The sequence below is a fragment of the Chrysoperla carnea genome, chromosome 3 (genome assembly GCF_905475395.1).
Source record: "Chrysoperla carnea chromosome 3, inChrCarn1.1, whole genome shotgun sequence".
In the NCBI taxonomy this organism is placed as follows: Eukaryota; Metazoa; Arthropoda; class Insecta; order Neuroptera; family Chrysopidae; genus Chrysoperla; species Chrysoperla carnea.
This window is the reverse complement of record NC_058339.1, coordinates 73,101,988-73,124,354: the sequence shown is the minus strand read 5'-3', so window position 1 is coordinate 73,124,354 and position 22,367 is coordinate 73,101,988. Positions and strand designations below refer to the sequence as shown.

The window sequence follows — 22,367 nt, the reverse complement described above, 5'->3', positions numbered from 1 at the left end:
CAAATTTTTTATTACAAACTTCACATTCAAACGGTTTTTCCCCGGTATGACTCCGTTGATGCGAAGCTAAATGACTTTTATTTGTAAATGTTTTATCACAAATTTCACATGAAAATAATTTTTCTCCCGTGTGTTTTCTTTGATGTACAATTAAACTATATTTTTGATTAAATGTTTTATTACAAATTTCACAAGTAAACGATTCATTTGTATGAGTTCGTTTATGTTTCGTTAAATTATGTTTCCATGAAAATGTTTTATTACAAAGGTCACATGGAAAAGATTTTTCACCAGTATGAACTCCTTTATGTTGAGTTAATTGAATGTGATACGTAAATGTTTTATTACAAATTTCACATGATAACGGTTTTTCTCCCGTATGAGTTCGTTTATGTTGAATTAAATGTGAATTTTGTGTAAATGTTTTATTACAAAATTCACATGAAAATGGTTTTTCTCTTGTATGAGTCCGTTGATGTATTATTAAATGCTGTTTTTGTGTAAATGTTTTATCACAATCTTCACATGAGAATGGTTTTTCTCCGGTATGTAATCGTAAATGTTTCGTTAAATTATGTTTTAGATTAAATGATTTTTCACAAACTTCACATGAATAAAGTTTTTTTTCTGCATGAGTTCGTTGATGTTTAATTAAAAGTTGTATGCGATTAAATGTCTTGCCACAATCAATACATGAAAAATGTTCTTCATTTTCAGTTCGTTGATCGTCTACAATAATTTCATCTAATTTTTCCTCCTTAATAATTAATTCTGTATTTATTTGTTGTTCAAGTTTAATATTTTCACAGGACAAATAACTTCCTTCATTTGCTTCTTTACTATCTTCTAGCGTCTTTTCTTTAATATATTCATCATCTACTGTATCACTTTCTTCAATTATTTCATTTTTGATTAATACTAGTTCTATATTTAAGTCTTTTTCGATTTTAATTTGTTTTTCTCCATGAAATGAATTATTTTCCATTTTCTTTGTGTGGTTCATTCACCATCTATGTCACAGAATAATAAAATATAAAACATAACATAACGGAATCTATGTTCCATTCACTTGATTCACATAACAACAAAAAAACCAAAGAGGTTATATATAACAGAGCTTATTAATTCTATACATGGAGGTTATAAAGAAGGAGAACGATCGCAATAGAAAATATTGTCCCCAAAATATGGACAAAATAAGTGAGGCGCTGGGATCGCTAAGTTGTCTCATTAACTTACCGACGACAGCGCGGCTGGTGGCTGAAAAATGAACTATAAATTCTACAAACTTTCAGGGACAGGTGCGCTAATGCTTTAGTACATAGCGATCGTTCTCCTTCTTTATAGCCTTCATGGTATTATCTCTATGCTTGAAACTTGACATACAAATCAAATCAATATTTTCTTATTTACTTGCGCATTCCATCAATCGATGTCACCATGTTTTAATTCCCGCCTTAGGATTCAAAATACTTTAAAACATAGATGAGTAGAATTCAACTGTTCAACTGGGAATAAAATTATTTAATTCGATTAATTTCATTAATATAACAAGCCGTGGGTAGGTTTACCCTTGAGCTTCATACGAATAACTTCCCAGCGTAATAAATAGTTATAAAAAATTAAAATAATAAAAACTCGACCGAATGTTATTCTTTTGAATGAAATTCTTTTTGGATCATATTGTGTCATTAACACGCCTCGATCGACACGTCAATCAACTTGACCTCAACGAAGTCGATATCATTTTTTATTCGTGTCATATTGAATCTAGGATATCTAGGATATATCACGGTGTACAAGTACGAACGTACGTACGTATGTATATACACATACAAACACAAATACTTCTTCTCCAAATTGATGTTAATGCCTTGTGCTGACCAGGAGCAAAAATATAAAAGAGGGGGGGGGAGGTGGGCAATCCCCTTATACACATGCCATACGTTGCCCGTTATGTTAGTTTCGAAGCGAAATTTCTGCCCTAGTATTGTATAATGTTTATGCGGTCGTTATGGAAAGTAATTTGGCAAACAGCCTTCTTCCACGCTTGATTTCTAATTACTGTGTCATACTGTCAGTCTGCGGTGTTTGCCACTATATTTCCATAAAAGTGCATGTTGTAACAAGAAAATCGTACTTGAGTTTATCCGGTTATAGAAAGTACCAAAAAGTTTTGTTTGCCACTATTTTTCGCAGTTTATAAAAAATGGAAAAGGATGCTTTGACTTACCGTTGCTTCCGAACGATTAGGTTCCATTTTTCTACACTCCTCTTTATCCCGAAAATGGTTGATCTGCCATATATATGTCCTATGAAAGAAAATGCTCATCATCGACATCGCCTCAGGAGCTTATTTATAGGCGGCAAAAAGTTAGGGCTCATCGATTTTTTTTACATCCTAGAATATAAAATTTGACCCACTTCTTCGTTTCCAATTGAGCTGAAATTTGGATCCATGCAAATGTTAGCAAGTGGTCATAGTGTCCGACAAATTCCCTCTTGCGTTTTTTCATAACAATAGCTTAAATATGACGTTATCGGGATCATTTGAAAGCGCAGCACTTGCGAAAAAAGTGGTAGAAAACGTTTGGTAGACTCACCAAAACAAAGAAACCACTCATGAAGTTTTAAGTATGTATTGATCATTTAACAAAAAGGATGATGTCCCGCGGACTTTTTCCGCGGACGCGAAGTTTTTCCTTGTAAAAATTGATCCAGAAATTACAAACATTTCTGTTTGTGACTGGATCATCTTTTATTTCATTTTGGCTATTCGACCTCGATATTCTATACCCTTTAATTTTGTCTGAGGCTATACCGTTATACGTATATAAACGGGTGTCTAGCGTGAATAGAATATTTCCGTTTTCTGCAATTGTATTCCATTTTTGAACGCAAGGGCAAAAAACTTCAGAATCCAACCAACTCCTTTATAACTTGCAGATAATTATTCACGCTAGTTTTCAGATAATTTATCTTAAAAAGTATTCTCGATGAAGACACGATTCTGTACGAATAGCTCCTTATCGTTTAATTTTAGATCCATTAGCCATTGCTTGGACTAATAAAAATGCTTTAGGGTTGCAAAATAAATTATACTTTTGAGTTTTATAAAATTTTTTTATTTAAAAAGCAAAAAAATAAATTATATCCTTATAAATTATCAACAACAATCATTATCGCAACAATTAACTAACTACAATTGTTTCTTTAATCGGTGAATTTCAGCTAAACGTTCTTCTAATGCTCGTGTGTCTAAATTATGCTCACGATTATAATTAATACGTATCATGATCTGTTTCTCTTCGAGTCCTTCGATATGATCAAATAAACTTCGATCTAAACCAATATCGATATCACTCTCTTCACGAAATACACAAAAATATAATAGAAATATTCCTAAACTTAACGATATTACATACGGTTGAAACCATGGCATTTCAGTTCGTACACCAATACGAGAATCTCTGGCTTGCCATTGTGCAGCTTCACTACGTGAATATTTTATTGGCCCATCTTCTGGTTCAATTCTTTCTTTATTTGATTTCTGAGTTATTTTCGATAAAGAAATATATCTGGCACTACAGGAAAAAAAAATGTTATGTAAATTTTTAATTGATTTTTAGAAAGTTAATTAAAAAATACAAACTATTGCATTCCAGAAAAAATACGTACCTTCGAAAGTTTGTGCATATCTGTAGACATTTTGTACGTATGGAATTAGTTAAAAAATTCATGATTGGTGCTTTTTTTCTTATTTATTTGAAGTTTATTTTGGTTTTTTTGTACTTTTTTAATTACATTTTTTAGTTTTATCTTCAAATCAAAATATAAATAGACCTTGAATTAAAAAAAAAAGGTCAAGTGGATGATAGAACATACGATATGTCCATCGTAGTATATCAATTTCAATATTCGATAGTATGTATCGATATGTTGGCCCGTTGGCCTTGGGTGTGTTGAATCTCATGTGTTTAAAACTTGGCACACCAAATTAGATTTGCGCGAACCCACTGAGTTTTTGAAGGGTATTTTCGAACAAAATTGTTGATTTTTTTAATAGCAAACAAGTATGCTCACTCTAATTTTGTTAAATTTTTAATAGTATCCGAACAGCTATTAGCTCCTAAAGCAAAAATTTTAAATTTAAAAGTTTTTTCTTGAAAATACTAGCAATTTTTGTACGGAACATTTTATTGAGAAACTATAAATGAATTGAGCAAAAATTCAAATCGGTGCCAGTTATATTTTTCAAGGCTTTAATTCCTCCCTCGGTTATTGATCATTTTTTCGTAAACATCTAATATACTAAGGACGTCTTGGAAAGATTGATGAATCATTGCAAGGAGGGTGATTCTTCAAAAGATCATTCGAAGAATATGGATAAAGGACATAGAAGATGAAAGAAAAATGAAGGTCAGTGGATAAAAATGAAAAGCGCCAATTGGACAGGAGTAGAAGAATGCCAATCATGATGATGATTATATATTTGTTACCACTCGAGGCGCTCCAAATCATTCTCAAGCTTTTACGGACATGAATAACAGGAAAAAAATTAGTATCTACATTTTAGTGTTATAAAAGCTTGTATGTACCAAATTTTTATTGTAAATTATAAAACGTATATATATCAAATATGGTGGAAACGTTGGTAGAAATTTAGTTGCCACCGCTTCCATAGTCGTATTAAATACAATAATTTAAACTAACAAACACGAAAGCAAATTTATAAAAAGTTTGTAATACATATTATAAAGTTACAAAATTTTACTATACAGAAGACGGAATCCTAATTAGATTTTATTCTAGTCGAACATATTCTACAATCTATCGTTTCCTATGTTACGCATGACTATTTACAGCCGGTTTAGACTTGTTCGTGTTTCGTGAAGCTACGTCAACCAAGTCGTCACGGAAAAACGTAGCCATCGTTCATTTCATATTGTGATTTCAAAATGGTAAGTACTTTTATCAAAATCTAAGTTTATCTTAGTAATCTTTATTATAATTTAATATTTAACTCAAGTTTTAATTAAATTTTTAATGTTTCTAAATAAATTTTAAATTCATTTTTCGAAGAAAATTTCGCTATGATGATTTAGATATTTCTGTTTATGGTTATTACCTGAACAATCATGTGGATACTATTCTAGGGCGGTCTGAGTAAATTTTCTTAGTCCAATACAACCTTTTAGGTGGTTTTTCTTAAACATTAGTCTAAAATTTTTATTTTTTTCGTTACAGTCTCATCGTAAATTTAGTGCCCCTCGACATGGGTCTATGGGATTCTATCCTAAAAAGAGATCCCAACGCCATCGTGGTAAAGTTAAGGCATTCCCAAAAGATGACCCAACCAAACCAGTCCATTTAACTGCGTTTATTGGTTACAAAGCTGGTATGACCCACGTGGTACGTGAAGCTGACAGACCTGGTTCAAGTAAGTACATTTTTGTGAATTCTGTGAAAAGTGTACAGTTCAATTATTGAAAGATCCTGTATATACTGATTTCAATGTTACAAATTTACTGTGATGATTTAGATATTTCTGTTTATGGTTATTACCTGAATAATCATGTGGATACTATTCTAGGGCGGTCTGAGTAAATTTTCAAATTCTCATCTATATTTCCAAACCACTTCTCAATGCGTTTGCTCTTTGAGTTCAATTCTTTTGTCTCGTAGGCTAAATTATTTCAATTCAGAGTTAACAAAGGTCTAAAATTGACATTTTTGGTTTCCAATCTTATTTGATTTTCGAAAGTCAATTATAGGCTTCTACTCGAGCATGATGTCGAGTCAATTGATTTATGTAGATTTTATGAACACGTGTATTTCTAAGTGTTACAAACTAGGCTAAATTTAATAATTTAATTAAAAAAAACCTAATCAAGTATTTGTTTTTGTACAGAGGTAAACAAGAAAGAAATTGTGGAAGCTGTAACAATTTTGGAAACTCCACCAATGATTGTTGTAGGATGCGTTGGGTACATTGAAACTCCACATGGCTTACGTGCTTTGGTCACTGTTTGGGCCGAACATTTAAGTGAAGATTGCCGTCGTCGCTTCTACAAGAATTGGTAAGTTTTTTAAACTAAACTTAAATTATTTTTTGGTGTGATAAAATAGTGATACCGTATTATGTTGATGTCAGTGGTAATCCTTCCTCAAGGACCCCGCGTGCGGGAGCTGTTATTTCATAACAGTATCTTAACGCGACATCGTAGATCATGTATTCCCTTGCTTTATTGCAAGTGGATCGGTTAGCATATTCCATAGCTTTGGTGTAGCCTTTCTGGCAATGATCACTGAGATAAACCATGTTAAGCACAGTCCGAAACTATATATAAAGGAATAAACCCATGAACTGTCGATAAATTGTGAGCATTTTTGAGGGTGTATTCTTCAAACTTTGCGAACTAAATGTTGAGGTAGAAATGAAAAACTGGGAAAACAAAAATGGCTTCCGAGATACTTGGTGCTTAAGGATGGCTGTATACACCTTGTGTCTTGGAGTTAAGACATACTTCGGAAGCCATTTTAGTAGTGATATTCGTATTCAGTGATCTCGAAAACCCCCGAGTAACGAGTTTAGTCGAAATATGTTCTCTTTAAACACATTCTCAACTCCAAGGCACGAGGTGTATACTACCTTCCCTGGGCACCAGTTAGGGTATCGTATTTGTTGCGATATTCAAGTTAAGCGGCCCCAAAAGCCCACGAGTAATAAAATTAGATTTATTTCCATCGATGTTTTAACCTGTCCTTCCAGCTTTTCATTTATCCCTCTTCTGTTCGCAAAGTTTATAGATGCACACATAATCGCATTCTGATCCATCGTACTTCTCATAAAATCGACAGTTGGCTCGTTTTTAGAGCTTTAATTCTTTCGTCTATTAACACTATTTTATCACCCGAATTTTCTTGAAATTTTTTAAAACTTTAAAACTAATTATCTCAAAAAATAGCTCTCCAATGGCTGCATGAGAGTCCACTATGAAATGTTTTGTTGACAAAAAATTGCCTTTGAGCAGTTTGTTTTTTTGGTCACAACATTTTTATGGATGTGTAGTCTCCGCTCAATATGATGAGACAAATCCATTTTTTCTTTAACTTTTTCGCAGCAAAGATTTTTGAGACTTCTGTGTGTTTGTGGTTGCAATAATTTTTTTGAATTCTACTTCTAACGTTCCAAATAGGTACAAGAGTAAGAAGAAGGCATTCACAAAAGCAAGCAAAAAATGGCAAGACGATTTAGGACGTAAATCAATTGAGAAGGATATTAAGAAAATGGTTAAATATTGTAAAGTTATTCGTGTTATTGCCCACACTCAGGTAATTTTATATAAATTTCACGTATTTTTCGCATAAAAAATTTGGAAACTTAGACGTTTTTGAACGGGGGCTAATTCATTTTCTGACGAGAGGCAATCACACTTAACAGGACCATACTTGTTAGTAGTAAGAATGTACCGCTTAGGAAAAAACAGGTTAGACAAATAATTTTAACAAAAAAGTCTTAAGTGTATTGAGTAACAGTTTTTATAGATGTTCTCTTAATGTAGAAGACATCATTGAGAAATAACAATAGATATTGCAAAACTATTTTTAAAACATGTTATCCTAATTCTATTTTCGTTGATTTTCTACGAAATTTGTTCGTTGTTTTTAGCTACCAGGTAATTTTATTATTCGCGAAAAACAAGCATTTCAAAACCACTTAATTTGAGGTTAGGATGTCAATTTTAAAGAATCATTAATTTTCATTCATCTGAATAATTTCACTAATCTACTGGTTGGCCATGCCTTCAATGGATTCGAGTTAGCACAAGTCTACAGGTTTTTTTGACTTAAACCTTGTGAATTGAGTTGATACTGGTGTGTGTTTTTGGCCCTTACGTCCCTGTGAGTTACGAATGTATTTTAAAATAAATTCAAAAATTATTATGCAGAGTTCTTTGAAAGAAGCTTTCATTACCGCTAAATTAATTTGAGAAAAACTTATTATGTTCATTATCTGTTCAGGCTAATTATCTACTCCAAATTATCTTAACCTGAGACTCACGCTGAACACACGATGATAGTGTCCGAACAACCTCACCTTTATACAGATATGCATTTATTTTCTAAGCCTTTTTGAAAACGTCTAGGGATTAAAATAAGGAATTTTCATTTATTCGATGTCAGTGGTAATCCTTCCTCAAGGACCCCGCGTGCGGGAGCTGCTATTCCATAACAGTATCTTAACGCGACATCGTAGATCATGTATTCCCTTGCTTTATTGCAAGTGGATCGGTTAGCATATTCCATAGCTTTGGTGTAGCCTTTCTGGCAATGATCACTGAGATAAACCATGTTAAGCACAGTCCTATTTCTATTTTGTAAAAAAAAATTTTATTTTATTTCGACATTTCTAAAGATTTTTTAATTAAAAATTCTAGATGAAATTATTGAAACAACGTCAAAAGAAAGCTCACATTATGGAAATTCAATTGAATGGTGGAACTATTGAACAAAAAGTTCAATGGGCTCGTGAACATTTAGAAAAACCAGTTCCAGTTACACAAGTTTTCTCTCAAGATGAAATGATTGATTGTATTGGTGTTACCAAGGGAAAAGGATACAAAGGTAAGGAATAGTTTTGGAAAGGAAATTAGAAAAGAAAATTATTCGTAGATAGTGGACATAGTCTTTTTTTAAATCAATTTCTTCAAAATTTATTTTTAACTCGAACACAATCGGGCAAAAACTAGACATTGCTAATTTTGCTGGATTATTTTTATTAAAAATTGTGAATTGTCTTTTGTCTGCGAATTTTAAAACTCACACCTTCATTTAACATAGCTAATGATTTTGTGTGTGTGCCTCCCTATAAAAGCGCCCTTGAAACTATCAGTCAAAGTAATAAAACAAAATAAAGATCGAGTCTGCCTGTTCAATCACCTGGGTCTTTTCTGTACACTTCGAGGAACAAATACATAGCAAGGAAGTCCTAAAAAAATTACCATTAACTTGAAAGTCAGATAAGTTGAATTTCGCCAGTTTTTCAAGGTCGAGAGACTCCAAACAAAAACTACAAAAAAAAAAAGAAAAGCTTATAACTTCGTACCTTCAATCAGTTTGTGACATCTAGGCCTGTTCACAAGTCGAGCCCGCCTGTCCAATCACCCAAGCCTCTGTACATTTCGAAGAAAGACTCCAAACCAACAAATCATGAAGAAAAAAATTTCTACTATTCTACTAATTTGACAAACAAAAAAGTCACCGTGTCCAAGTTTTTTCAAAGACTCCAGATTTTTCTTTAAGATCGAGCCCGCCTGTTTTATCACCCTGAGTTTCTTACCCTTCGAGGAACAAATGCATACCAAGAAAATAAAAATTCCTATCAACTTGATAGGCTAAAAAGTTTTTGACTTGACACCTTCCATCAGTTGATGTCACTCCAGACCTTTTTAAAGGTCGACCCCGTCTATTCAATTACCCAGGCTTCTTCTGTATACTTCGGAGAACAAGTACATACCAAGAAAACTAAAAGAAAAGCTACTTCGGCTGGTGAAGATTCAAGGGCACCTTTCAAAAAGCCACTTTAATCTCCACTCACCATAATTTTTGACTAAAAAACTATTAACATGATGAAAAAACATGAGATGTGCAATTTCTGATTCACTTGACGAAATACCTCATGCTGCCTTCCTACTGAGTTCATTCCTTTCCTATTCTTTATTACATAATCAAAAGATTTCAACACATTTAACCCTCTGTTCTGGTTTTTTTGATTACTACTAGGTGTTACATCACGTTGGCATACAAAGAAATTACCACGTAAAACACACAAAGGTTTACGTAAAGTTGCCTGTATTGGAGCATGGCATCCTTCTCGTGTATCGTTCACGGTAGCACGTGCAGGTCAAAAAGGTTATCATCATCGTACCGAAATGAACAAGAAAATCTATCGTATTGGACTTGGTATCCATACCAAGGATGGAAAAGTCATTAAAAATAATGCTTCAACCGAATACGATTTATCAGAGAAATCGATTACACCAATGGGCGGTTTCCCTCATTATGGTGAGGTCAATAATGATTTCATTATGCTAAAAGGATGTTGTATGGGACCTAAGAAACGTGTTATCACATTGAGAAAGGTAAGCGATATTTTTGTACACTTTTTTGTTATTGTAAGTTTTGGTTATGTTGGGATCACGATAAAATTTTAACTATTTGATTGTCGCTTGTTACGAAAAGTTCACGAAAAAATATTCTTAAAGGAATAATTATACATTATACATTTTGTTCTTTCACTTCCCAGTTTCATCATGGGGTATTCCCTACCCCCTTACGTTATTTAACATTTACTGCCGCATAAAATTATCTCTATTTTGAGTATTCAAGAAGGCAAACAGTATATACTAGTCGTCCATCCCATTTGTCTAATTTGAATGTTGAATAATTGCAGAATTTTGCTTACGAGTGCCTCGTTCAAGGAGCAGACTTTTCAGGGGAAAGTTTTTTCCCTAATTTTTAGTTAAGCGATAAGATTTAGAAAATACTTTAAAGTTGAGTTTTTATCGTAAATGTGCCCCGACAAAACTATGACTTCTTTTAAAGTTTTTCAATGATGTTAACAATCTAGAGCCAAAAATTTATTTCTGAATAATTCTATGACGTTGAATGATAGGACTGAGATTCATTAAATATTTGTTGAGAATTTCTTAAGTGGTTTGAAAAATTTTATCCTAAAATATTTGTATGATTTGTTTTTCAGTCATTACTTGTACATACCAAACGTGCTGCATTAGAGAAAATTAATCTTAAATTCATTGATACATCATCCAAATTTGGTCATGGTCGATTCCAAACGCCAGCTGATAAAGCTTCATTTATGGGACAACTTAAGAAGGACCGTGTTAAGGAAGAAAAAACACCAGCCGGTGGTGCTTCATCTTAAGTTGATTAAAATTATTTATTGTATTTTTTATTTACAATAAAATTTGAAAAACGAATTCTTGTATTTTGTGTATAAAAAACCTTATCCTGTTCTTCCTGCTCCTAAATTTGTATTTCAGAGAAATGAAAATTTTCTACTTCACAAAGAGAAAAGTGATGGATGTATTCGAAAGTTATGCAACGGAATATTTTTTAAAAATTTTAGGTGATTTGATACCGAGTGATGAGTTAGTTAATTCCATTGAAATATGAAATTTTTATACGCCGATAAAATTTATCAAATTCTGCCTAAAATAGTACCTTGAAAAAATAGTAAAGATTTTATTAAAATTGGATTTACAAAAAAAAACATGCCACTCACAAATTGATTTTTTAACCCCCTGAACCAAAAAAGAATTTGACCGCTATTTGTGTCTGTAATATTGTAGCACCTAAACGTATGACCGATTTTGAGTTTATTTCGTTTTGAAGGTAATTTCATGGAGAGTGTTTTTAGTTATGTGCGAGTTTTCGTACCCGGAAAAAGTAAAAACTAAGCGATGTTCTTCAATACCGCAGTTTGGAGAAGACTTTAAGGAAAGAGGTAATTTATTTTGTAGTGTTCTTAGCTACAAGTACCCGAAAAATTGTCGGTGGTTTTTTTAATTTCACTTAGTACGGGTACTTTGTAAAGTTGTAGTGTCTAGTAGTTTCTAAAACTGAGTAGTAAAACAGGTTATTTTACTCCATAAAGGAGAAAGTTTAAAAAGGATTTTTGACTTGATGTCAAATCAATATTTCCCTTTAAACTTGTTTTTCCAGCGCTACTTTGTAAATTGAACAGTATTATGGGTGATATATGTAGTTGGATCAATTTTACTTCCTCCCGACTTAAGAACTTGACCGACTGGAACTTGGAGGTGTCAAACTGGCAACCATAAATCCGAGTAATGTTCGTCTTGGGATATTAAGAGCTTTTGAAAAATTACGATTAGCCGCACGGAAAAAAGAAGTCTTGGTTTAAAACAACGTAGTGTATTACCACCCGCCACGGATATCCGTGCCTGTAATTTCAGACATGGATATCCTTGGATATACAGTTAGTCACGGATTGAGAATTTTCTCTCGTGTGGTCTTACCGATGATCCAGGGGTTGACCATGCTTTTAATGGGGTCGGGTTAGGATTGGTCTACTGGTTGTTATGCCCTTTCGTTCACCCTGTGATCCTTAACCACGAATATCCGTTAGCGGGTGGTAATAGCAGCACTCTTTAAAAATATGGTAAGTGACTTCTTGTTCATCTATAGTATTTCTAAATGTAAATAAATATTGACCAGTGTTTATCCTAACCTCAAAAACTGCAACTAGAAGAAACTGAAAGTGTTAAAAATTAAGAAAATTTATAGTATTTATAGTGTAGAGCCTTTGTTTTTTAATAATTATAATGGTATGTATTTTAATTGATTAAAATGTTTTTTTAATTTTTTTAAAAATTTCAATTTTTTTATAGGAAAATGAATCGAATGCATTATATACTTGTAGTGAATGTCCTAATGAGAAAAGGAAAACTTTCAAATCAGAAAAGGGTCTGATACGGCATAAATCATCAATGCATAATGATAAACTATACAAATATAAGGTATAAGAATATTTTTGTTAAAATTAATTATTTGCCTTGAATTTTATTGTCTTCAATTTCGATAAATCTTAGCATGTAAGGTACTTTTGACCCAAAAAAGTACAATAATCGGATTCATTTGATGATCGGATGTATAGTTTCTATGATATTGCCCAAACACCACTACTTAAAGCGATATCTCGGATCGATTTCAAGCAATATCTTAGCAAATTTTTGTCATTCAGTCAAATGGACCAAAATTTCTTGATTTTAAAGTAAATTTTGTTGAAAATCCACAAACAGATGGAGAATATTTATATACATATTTTGGAGAATATTTTAAAACTGATAAATTGATGATACAATTTTTTAGAAATATCGGTGCTATTTGTGTAATTTATCGTTTAAAGATAAAACGAATTACGTTTTACATACAGAAGTGTATCATGAAGGCAGAAATCAAGAATTAGCTGTTTGTAACGATTGTGGAAAACAATTTAAGGATAAAACACAATTGAGTGTTCATTTACAATCAAAATGTGGTACTGTACGACGGTATGTTTCTACTTTTCAATGTTGGTCAGCAAATTTTTTGGGTTCCATTTTCTTTGTTATTTTTTATATGTGGCTAGTACCTTTCGGTTAACGAAAATAATGAAACATTTGATATTTGTATCTCTCGTAAAACAGGTGTTAATTGATCGACTAGATCATGCCGATTTTATTGACTTACGTAAATCGATTTGTTTATTCAATACCTATTTAATGATACCCCACTTAACATAATTTTCTTTTCGCAATATGCCGTCTGGTGGTTTTCGTATTAAATTTTCATTACTACCATATCTTCAGTGACCCTCGCAAAATTAAGACAAATCGATTGACGTAAGAATCATGAAAATTTGTTCACGCATTTGTTCTTTCGTGATCCATATAGGAACACATGTATATAATACATGCATATATAGCCTGATAAAAAGATTACCACTTCCTTGCGTTGCACAGTCGGATAAAAAAACTTTTTGACGATAAACTGTTAGAAATGTGTTGAATATGAATTGATTTTTTCAGATATAAATGTGATGAATGTGATAAATTATTGATGACTCAAGGTTCATTATACACACATAAATTACGACATGCAAATAAACGAAGGTATATGTGTAGATATTGTGCGAAAACTTTTTACACTGATGGACAATGTCAAGTACACGAACGGAAACATACCAAGGAGAAAGCATTTGTTTGTGAGGTAAGATTTTTATATTATAAACATTAATATGAGACAGGCCCGCGCGCGGAAATTATCAAATGGGATGGTAAGGAGAGAGGGGTTCAAACTTTTGTTCATCTTGTTAAATCATAAAGTTCGGTCACAATTTTTCGTTAATTGTTTTTAAGTTAATGGTGAGAGGTACAGGAAAAAACTTTTCCAAAATTCTATGCGCATTGACCTCTACGCCTAAAAGGCTTAGCCGATTTTCAGACATTGTCGATCTAAGATTTGTTTTGAGACTACGCAAAGTTGAAAAGGAGAGTTCATTCGTCGCTCATGTCACAGGTAAAACTACCAGAACGCGAAGCATTTGGTAGACATTTTTAAAAGCATCGTCATTGCAAATATCGAGTATTTCGAGTGAATTTTTGACGTCCTGTTGCCCGGCAATGTCTTTTCGTCAAAGCTTAACTTTGTCAACCAAAATTGCGATGATTCAAAAATCGATCCTGTAAATATGTCAGAAACAGATCGATGTACGGTTTGTAGATTGTATTCCTTAAATAATTGTTAGTGGAAATTCGTTTTATAAATTTCTGCGCCCTGGTGGAAACATTTTCTGCCAATAGTCTAATTTAGCTTGCAATGTTCTGAAGAAAAATTCTAGAAGAATGAGTAAGTCTAAAAAATTCTGAAAAAGTATGAATAGATCTATGCAAAACTTACTAAGCAGTTTGAAGACTGCATTTTTATAATGTTTTGAACTCTCCTAGAAGACTTTTTCAGAATTAATCAGAGATTTCATGAAAATTTAGCTAAAGTAAGGGTAAGACTTCTTCAGCATTAATCAATAAAATTTTAAACATTTCATATTTTCGAAAAATTAATTAGTATAGGTTTTATCATATTTAATACTTCTCGTAAAGAATATAAAAAGTATTCAGAAAATTATTTAGAGTTTTTATGACTGATTTATTTGCTCTGACGAGGTCATTGGTTGAGTCGGCTCCGATTAGAGCTCATTTAGGAGCTTTTAGAATGAATCTAAGACATAAAACAAACCCAAAATAATCTAGTTGAGCTGACTTTGATATTAAACGTCTCGTATGTTAAGTAAAAGGAAAATTAAATGAATAATGTTTTCTAGGTATGCAATAAAGGTTTTTCACATCGACAATCGCTAATAACACATACGACAATACATACAGGAGTCAAACCGTATGCTTGTGAAGCATGCCATTCTGAATTTTCATGTATTGGAAATTTGTTAAAACATCGTCGAACACATGCAAACACCTGTGGAAAATTACCTTTAACAACGCATCGAGTAGATAATACTGATACAAAATTGAAAGTAAGTAATAATAAACCGCTTTTATAGTCACATTTAGAAAATCCGAACTATACAGGATGGACACATGTTTAATCTATTATGATTAATAGTTCGTTTTTTAGATAACCAACCAAAAAATAACTTAAACAAAATTTGCAGAATTTGATACCCAAAATTTGTATCACCTCTTGCTGCTTTGTACGAGTGGTTGAAAGGGTGGGAAATGTCATCCCAAAATTTTATAAAAAGTTTAGAAGCGTACAAAAATTTTTAAAATTATTTTACAACAAATTTGCTAAGAGCAATCAAAAATTTGTTTCTTTTTCTTAAAAATGAGCTATAAAAATTCTGGTATGAGTTTTTTGGACCAAGATATTCGCTTTTCAAACAAAATTAACACTTCTGAATTTAAAATCCTGTATCTTCTGAAATAATCCTGAATAAATAAACTTAAAAACCGAATATCTGGATTCATAAGCTCGTATGAGATTTTTTTACAGCTGTTGCCACCTCCTAAATATTGTACGCATATCCTAGCGGACTTTTCAAATCCGAGTATGAAAATGATCTAAAAAGGTAATTTTTGTTTTTATTTACAAGTTACAACTAAATACACCATCAAATACAAGATTAAAAGAGACCAAAAAGAAAAAAATATTATTATCATTATTAAATGATAATAAAATGATCAATGATAATGATTTAGCATTAAATTTAGATAAATTAAAACTGAATAAAACAATTGAAAATGATAATGACACATCAATTAGAAAAACAAATGAAGTACATAATGTGATAAATCAAATAAATGATAAATCATTAATTGTTAAATCTGAAATAAATGATAATGCAATACCTGAAATATTATCAAATGATAATATTATTCAACTTGATAAAGTTAAATCTGAAAGTGATAATGAAAAATATTTTGATGATGTAAAATCAGAGATCGATAATGATAATATTTATAATGATGATAATGATATTGATAATATTTGGATTAAAGAAGAAAATATGAAAGATGATGATAACGATAATGATAATGTAATGGTAATTAAATTTGAAAGTGATATGAAATTAAATTGTAATGAACAAAACGATAATGAATTATTCAATGATAATGTTCAAAATGATGATATTTATTCAGAATCTGATACGGAATATTCATTGGATTTACAAACAAGGCTACAAAAATTAAGAAAGACTAAAAATAGTATTAAAAGTAAGTTTAAAACAATTTTGGTTACCATACACATGTGGGGATCAATAATAGGATACTTTTGGTAGTGAAAAATAAATTATGAAATTTTATAAAAATTAAAATGTATGTAGTAAAATGTAAATACCTTAATTTACGTATTCTTAAATTTTAGATATTAGTCACAGTGAAAGTATTAAGTGTAAATATTGTGATCGTATTTTTAAAAACGATAGTTACTGGTTTAAACGACATCTTGAAAAGCATGAACACGAACAACAACAATCCAATCAAAGGCAATTTAAATGTTCTTGTTGTAAAGAAGTCTTTGTGAATAAAATAGAACGAAATGAACATCAGCAAAAAGAACATTTGGACATATTACGTAAGTACATATAATCGAATGTCGTCAATTCATTAATTCAAATTGTTTTTTTTTTGAGAGGCAGTTAAACCCTAATTTAAGGATTTTAAAACGTTTAAAAAACTGGCTAGAAGAAAGTTCATACGGTCAAATTTTCTAACAAAAAGATCCTACAAAATTTTCTAACAAAAGAACATCCTGAATGTCCGATTGTGGTATATTTCGACACTTCTCTATCACAGCAGTCTTAAACTTTCCTAGCGTAGTTGACACTGGTACTCTTGCCCGAACTCGCCTTTTGAGGTTGGCCCAAATGTATTCGATAAGATTGAGGTCAGCACTACGCACGGGCCAAGCAAGTTTAAAAACCGACCTCGCCTTTTAAGGTTGGCCCAAATGTATTCGATAAGATTGAGGTCAGCACTACGCGCGGGCCAAGCAAGTTTAAAAACCGACCTTGTGTAGCCTTTGTGTGATGGTTAGCAACGCGTAAGTAGAGCAAATGGTGCGACGTGGTTTTGGAAAACTTCTTCCACGTACCTCTGCATGTTCACGCTGCCCTACCAAATACCACAAGATAGGGGCCTCATAAGAGAAAGGGTGCTTTGTAAAATGATAAATACATACTTGAAATTTCGTGAGTGGCTGCCTTTTGGCAAGTCCATCAAACTTCTCTGTAAGATTTTTTTCGAAAGCGTTGCGTTCTCAAAGGAACACGATGAAGTCATATTTAAGCTATCGATATAAAAAAACATAGCCGTGAATTGGTCGGATACTATGGCCACTTAATAACATTAATAAGCATTAAACAATTCAGCAAAAATGAACCATGTATGCATTGAAAGGCAAAAATACTTAAGTACGGCAAGTTCGAGGTAGTAGACCAGCTCATCGGTGCAATAATTTTATCTGTCAAAATATTCAAATTCCTTGCTGCTTTTTTCAGATAGTCTCACGAAATTTCAAGTATGTATTCATCATTTTATTAAGCACCCTTTCTGTCCCACGGTCCATAGAATAAGATGTGTAGCTTTGAACGCCTGTAGCTCGAAAACTACCCGTTAAAATATTTTGTGGCCGTGAGAGCTTTTAATCAGAACGATCCGAAGAACATTTGGTGGCGATTTGAAAAACTTCCACAGAAAGCAATTTTCCTATCAGATCGTGTGTGGTCCTTTGTATATTTGTCTTGAAAGTGAGCTATAAATTTACCACGCTCCCACTTTTCGTTTTTTAAAACATGTATAAAAACAGCTATTTCCAGGAAGTTTCACTTTTTTTCAATTTTACGGAGGTGAAGGCCCAAGATGATTGTACTAATAATGTTGTATTTTAATTCACAGATTGTAGTACATGCGATAAAACATTCAATCATATTCGTAGCATAGAAAGTCATAAAAAATATTCTCATAAAGGTGAAAAACGTAAAACATACACGTACATATGTGAGAAATGTGGACGTTCTGATTTTAAATCGAAAACATTCTTACAACAACATAATTATTTAAATGAATGTAATGATTTAATAAAGCAATTTAAATGTAATGTTTGTATGAAATATTTTGCAAATAAATATACATTAAATACACATCAAACGAAATTACATCGAAATTATAACAATAATAATAATAATAATACAACAACAGAAGTTATAACATTCAAATGTAACTATTGTTTTAAATCATTTAATTGGAAAGGACAATTAAAAATACATGAACGTAGTCATACCGGAGAGAAACCATTCAAATGTCAGGTAAATCAATTATTTATAATATTTTATTACTAGATGACCCCGTGAACTTCACGATTCATTCGATCAACGATTATTATTCTTAATTAACCTGCAACTTTATACATATAGCATTATTATTTTGATTTATAAAGAAACATTTCTAACATACAGCTTGTGAGAAGAATAATTATAATTCTCTTTGTAAATATTATAAACCATATGAAGTTAAGAAAACCTTATTAACATTGACATTGTAGCATTTTGATATTTATTTCTCTATAAAATTATTAAATGAGATTTTCATATATAAAATATCATCTCCTTTTTTACCACCTTAGAGTGAGGGTAGTAGGGTGAAAAATATTTTATGACCTATTCTCATACCACCGAATATAGTAGATTAAGATTAACCGGACATTAAAACATTGCATACAAATTTCAATTTAATTAATATTAGTGCCGGATTAATCTATGCCGGGGCTCTTAGGCAATAAAATACAACGGGGCCCCTAGGCGATGTGAAAAAAGTCGACTTTTGTTTAATCTTCGTTAATCATCTTGTGTGCGGCAGCCTTGTCATAACATAATTTATCCTTTCCCCACTTTTATTTTTTTTAGCTTTCGTAAATCAACTTTGCGCATCCTTGTGTCCTTCTCATTAAAATTTGTTTTTTTAGTATTAGCAAATCAACATAATACTCATTGTAGCGACCTTTTTGTATAAATTTGTCTTTTCCTCTTTTGAAATTTCTCCGGAACTCTAAGGCAATGTAGGGCTCCAAGGCAGTTGCCTAATCTGCCACTGTTTACTGTTATTAATTGGTAGCTCATATGTATTTTGAAAATAATTTGATGTCAGAACATGCCCCATCAAACTCTGCAATATTTACGAATCCAATGTCAGATTTTTAGCCAAAAATTCTCATTTTTGTGTAAAAAAAATGAAATTCTTGACAGAAATTCGTAATCAGCATTCTGACATTATATTCATAATCAGCGACCAAACATATCTCATAGATAACAGTTTGGACGATAAATACTTAGTTTTTCGTTTTTGTGTCAAAAAGTGGAATTTCGGGTCAAAAATGGTACGATTTTTGCAATACGTGACAGAATTCGTATAATCTGTCTTTCGACACTTTTTCATTGTATTAAGAATTCGATGATGAGAGAAGTTATAACCCCCCAAAAATATGCCCGAGTTTGTACAAGTCTGTATGTCTTTGATAGACACGTTCAGTTTGATTGTATTTAAAGCTCGTAAAAGTTCAAATGCTTCGCAAGTGACTTGTACAGTTATACATGTTGGCTTATACAAAAGAACATGTGTAGCCAATTGTATACGATATCATTTCTTAAATATTTAAATATTTTTTGTTGATTGTTTCAGTTTTGTCCAAAATCATTTGCATATCGTGAAAGTTTAATAACACATAATTCATTACATACTGGTATCAAACCACATTTATGTTTATCATGTGGTGCTAGATTCTCATGTATTGGTAATTTATTAAAACATAAACGTACGCATGCAGCAACTTGTGGTGCTGATACCATTGATAAACAGACTGATGATAATAATAAAATGAAAATAAATATTGAAAAAATCCGATCAGATACCAATCGACTGAATATGATCGGTGTACATTTAAAAAAAATAGAACACAAAACACAACTGTAACGTAAATTTTTTATATAAAACTTTTGTAAATAAAATTATTTATTGAAATTAATTTGCTTTCTTTTTATTTTCTCTTTAAGGCTTTATTTTTATTCCTATTGTTGGGATATGGTGTGGATATTTGAACGCACACACATAGCGGCCAAACTTATAACACCCCTTTCTTTTAGTCCGGGGGTTAAAAATTAAAGAACAATTTTCTAATTTAAAGCTTTCATCTAAGGTTTGCCATTTATGAATCAGAGTGAGGTTTTAATTCAATCTAAAACTTATAGAGCGAATTCGTTGCCGGTATAAGATGGTGTGTCTTTGAAACTAACATGGAATTTATGTTACTAATGGATTATAGATGAGCTGAGAGGCAAGGGCAGAGCTGGTTTTGAAAAATAGTACCTAGTTATATTTAGGTAAAGAGATTTTAATGTATGACAAAATTTTAAATATTATTTTAATTGTAGGAAAGTAGATTATTTGAAGGGCATTCAAATGTTTTAATGATAATTTTTTAGTAATATTTGAAACAGGTTACTAATTACCTAACTTAGGTAGGTAATTATATACACAACCAAAATACTAAAACAAAAAGTTTATTTTACTAAATTTTATCAAAATTTAAAACAGCTGTGTATCGCTGTGAAAAATTATCGAATTTGGAACAGCAATATCTCGTTTAAAAGCTGGTACTTTCTAATTTTTAATCTTTTTTAAAGAATCTTTTACAATACCACTGTATGGAGATATCTGCAAATTTTCAATTGCCTATTTTGTAAAAGTTTGTAAATTTTTTACTTAAACTTTAAAAATACTTTGATATTTTAAATTTAAATTTTGATATTTAATAAAATGTTTGAAAAATTCCTATGTCTTATCATTTTAGAAGTGGAGAGAAGGGGTTGACGATTTTCTTATTTTCTCCTATAGAGATGGGGTGAGGGTTTGAAGTCACCGAAAATTTACTTAAATTATGCTTCTTTATCGAAAACGTACTCAATAAATTTATATCATTCTTATTAATATTTTTTAGAGGACATTTCGCTACGAGATTTTACTACTTTTTTGGGCTGACGTAATCGAGTTTATTAGGATTCTGTGAGAACTACTGCCCTTTTTTATATTAATGTTTTTTGTGGATGTTAACGTGATTCATTAATATGTGGATTTATCGTAGAAAAGTAGAAATGCATATCGTGGGATTTCCATCTTCAAATGTGAAAATTTTTATGTTCAAACACAACCATTATTTAATGAAAAAATCGATGAAATTCATTTTTAACCCCCGAAACTAAAAAGGAGTGTTATAAGTTTGACACTGCTATGTGTGTGTGTCTGTTTGCTCGTATTTTTTGTTTCCTTTGCAAAGTAATTTAATGGAGAGTTTTCTTAGCTATGTTTCAAGTGCGAGTTTAAAAAAACTAAAAACTTGGCGATTATCTTCAAAATCGGCTCAGTTTGGAAAAGACTTTAAGGAAAAAGGTAATTTAATGGAGAGTGTTCTTATAAGAACACTATCTATAGATATGTTTCAAGTGCGAATTTAGGGTTCCGTATCCGGGAGTTTTAAAAATTTGTAAATTTCACTTGTTGCCACTTTGAATTTTATAATGTTTACATACCCATTGTGGTTTTGTGGCACATATGGAAGTGTAAATGGCTTGCATTTTTAACAAAAGAAAATTATCTTGTTGTTACCTCTAGGAGGTGATAATTTACATGAAATCATTTTGATAAAAATGTCATGATTATTCATTCTTTGTCTAAAATTAATGATCGATCATATTGATATATTGATATCTCATATCGTTTTTTTTTTCTTCAAATTAAAAATGTGAAAACTCAATTTCTATAGAGTGATTAAATTGGTGTCATTTGGATAGTATCTGAATCTATAAAAGAAGGATAGAATCTGGATTTGGAACTAAACAGGAATTAGAGAAACACTACCTGCAATTTAGTACATATTTCCAAAAGTTGTAAATACCTAGTACAATCTCTCTAATCCTGCACTTCAATAGACCGCGGGGGTGCCCTTTTTAGTAATTTTTTAATTAAAAAAAAATTATTTTCGTGCCACTATTATTTTAATTATTATAAATTTTTCTGTACAATCCAGTAATCTGTACATTCCAATAATCTGACACCCTCTGGTTTTTTAATAGTGCCGGATTATTGAGTTTTTTCTGTGTAACAATTAATAAAGAATAACTAGTTCGACCCGTGTGGAGTTCCGCTCCCGTAATTACCGTAATCCGTAGCAACCATGTACCCGTGGCTAAAAACAACAAACAACAAACTTCGTGG

At 31.6% G+C, this 22,367-nt stretch overlaps 3 protein-coding genes, 1 long non-coding RNA gene and 2 other non-coding genes across 6 annotated transcripts; 5 read left to right on the top strand and 1 right to left on the bottom strand.

Moving 5' to 3' along the window:
* Positions 1–3,109: 3,109 nt before the first annotated feature.
* Positions 3,110–3,861, bottom strand: LOC123296791. The gene is made up of 2 exons (XM_044878446.1): positions 3,679–3,861; positions 3,110–3,584 (listed from the first exon to the last, which is right to left on the bottom strand). Exons 1-2 carry the CDS (start codon positions 3,738–3,740, stop codon positions 3,200–3,202), a joined length of 447 nt encoding a protein of 148 aa, XP_044734381.1. The 5' UTR covers positions 3,741–3,861; the 3' UTR covers positions 3,110–3,199.
* A 1,013-nt stretch (positions 3,862–4,874) lies between these two features.
* Positions 4,875–11,003, top strand: LOC123296788 (60S ribosomal protein L3). The gene is made up of 7 exons (XM_044878443.1): positions 4,875–4,961; positions 5,248–5,440; positions 5,912–6,080; positions 7,200–7,335; positions 8,442–8,628; positions 9,787–10,145; positions 10,766–11,003. The coding sequence occupies exons 1-7, from the start codon at positions 4,959–4,961 to the stop codon at positions 10,946–10,948; spliced, it is 1,230 nt and encodes a 409-aa protein (XP_044734378.1). The 5' UTR covers positions 4,875–4,958; the 3' UTR covers positions 10,949–11,003.
* Positions 5,094–5,170, top strand: LOC123297053. Its single transcript, XR_006535237.1, has one exon. It is a non-coding gene; the product is annotated as a small nucleolar RNA U43 (small nucleolar RNA).
* Positions 5,531–5,607, top strand: LOC123297054. Its single transcript, XR_006535238.1, has one exon. It is a non-coding gene; the product is annotated as a small nucleolar RNA U43 (small nucleolar RNA).
* A 1,001-nt stretch (positions 11,004–12,004) lies between the features above and the next one.
* LOC123296230 (oocyte zinc finger protein XlCOF15-like) lies at positions 12,005–15,666 on the top strand. Its single transcript, XM_044877692.1, has 6 exons — positions 12,005–12,025; positions 12,438–12,566; positions 12,919–13,100; positions 13,617–13,797; positions 14,909–15,115; positions 15,595–15,666. Exons 1-6 carry the CDS (start codon positions 12,005–12,007, stop codon positions 15,664–15,666), a joined length of 792 nt encoding a protein of 263 aa, XP_044733627.1.
* Positions 15,667–16,184: 518 nt separating this feature from the next.
* LOC123296793 lies at positions 16,185–18,108 on the top strand. The gene is made up of 3 exons (XR_006535199.1): positions 16,185–16,316; positions 16,468–16,677; positions 18,000–18,108. It is a non-coding gene; the product is annotated as an uncharacterized LOC123296793 (long non-coding RNA).
* Positions 18,109–22,367: the final 4,259 nt, after the last annotated feature.

What these genes read in the sequence shown, in the direction of transcription:
- LOC123296230 (XM_044877692.1), top strand. Translation starts at nt 12,005, where the DNA reads ATGGATATCCTTGGATATACA. An exon ending in TGGATATCCTTGGATATACA is followed by an intron (nt 12,026 to 12,437) that starts GTTAGTCACGGA and finishes ATTTTTTTATAG; the next exon opens with GAAAATGAATCGAATGCATT. An exon ending in AGAAAGCATTTGTTTGTGAG is followed by an intron (nt 13,798 to 14,908) that starts GTAAGATTTTTA and finishes AATGTTTTCTAG; the next exon opens with GTATGCAATAAAGGTTTTTC.
- LOC123296791 (XM_044878446.1), bottom strand. Translation starts at nt 3,740, where the DNA reads ATGAATTTTTTAACTAATTCCATACGTACAAAATGTCTACAGATATGC. An exon ending in ATATGCACAAACTTTCGAAG is followed by an intron (nt 3,585 to 3,678) that starts GTACGTATTTTT and finishes TTTTTCCTGTAG; the next exon opens with TGCCAGATATATTTCTTTAT.
- LOC123296788 (XM_044878443.1), top strand. An exon ending in AGCTGACAGACCTGGTTCAA is followed by an intron (nt 5,441 to 5,911) that starts GTAAGTACATTT and finishes GTTTTTGTACAG; the next exon opens with AGGTAAACAAGAAAGAAATT. An exon ending in GTGTTATCACATTGAGAAAG is followed by an intron (nt 10,146 to 10,765) that starts GTAAGCGATATT and finishes TTTGTTTTTCAG; the next exon opens with TCATTACTTGTACATACCAA.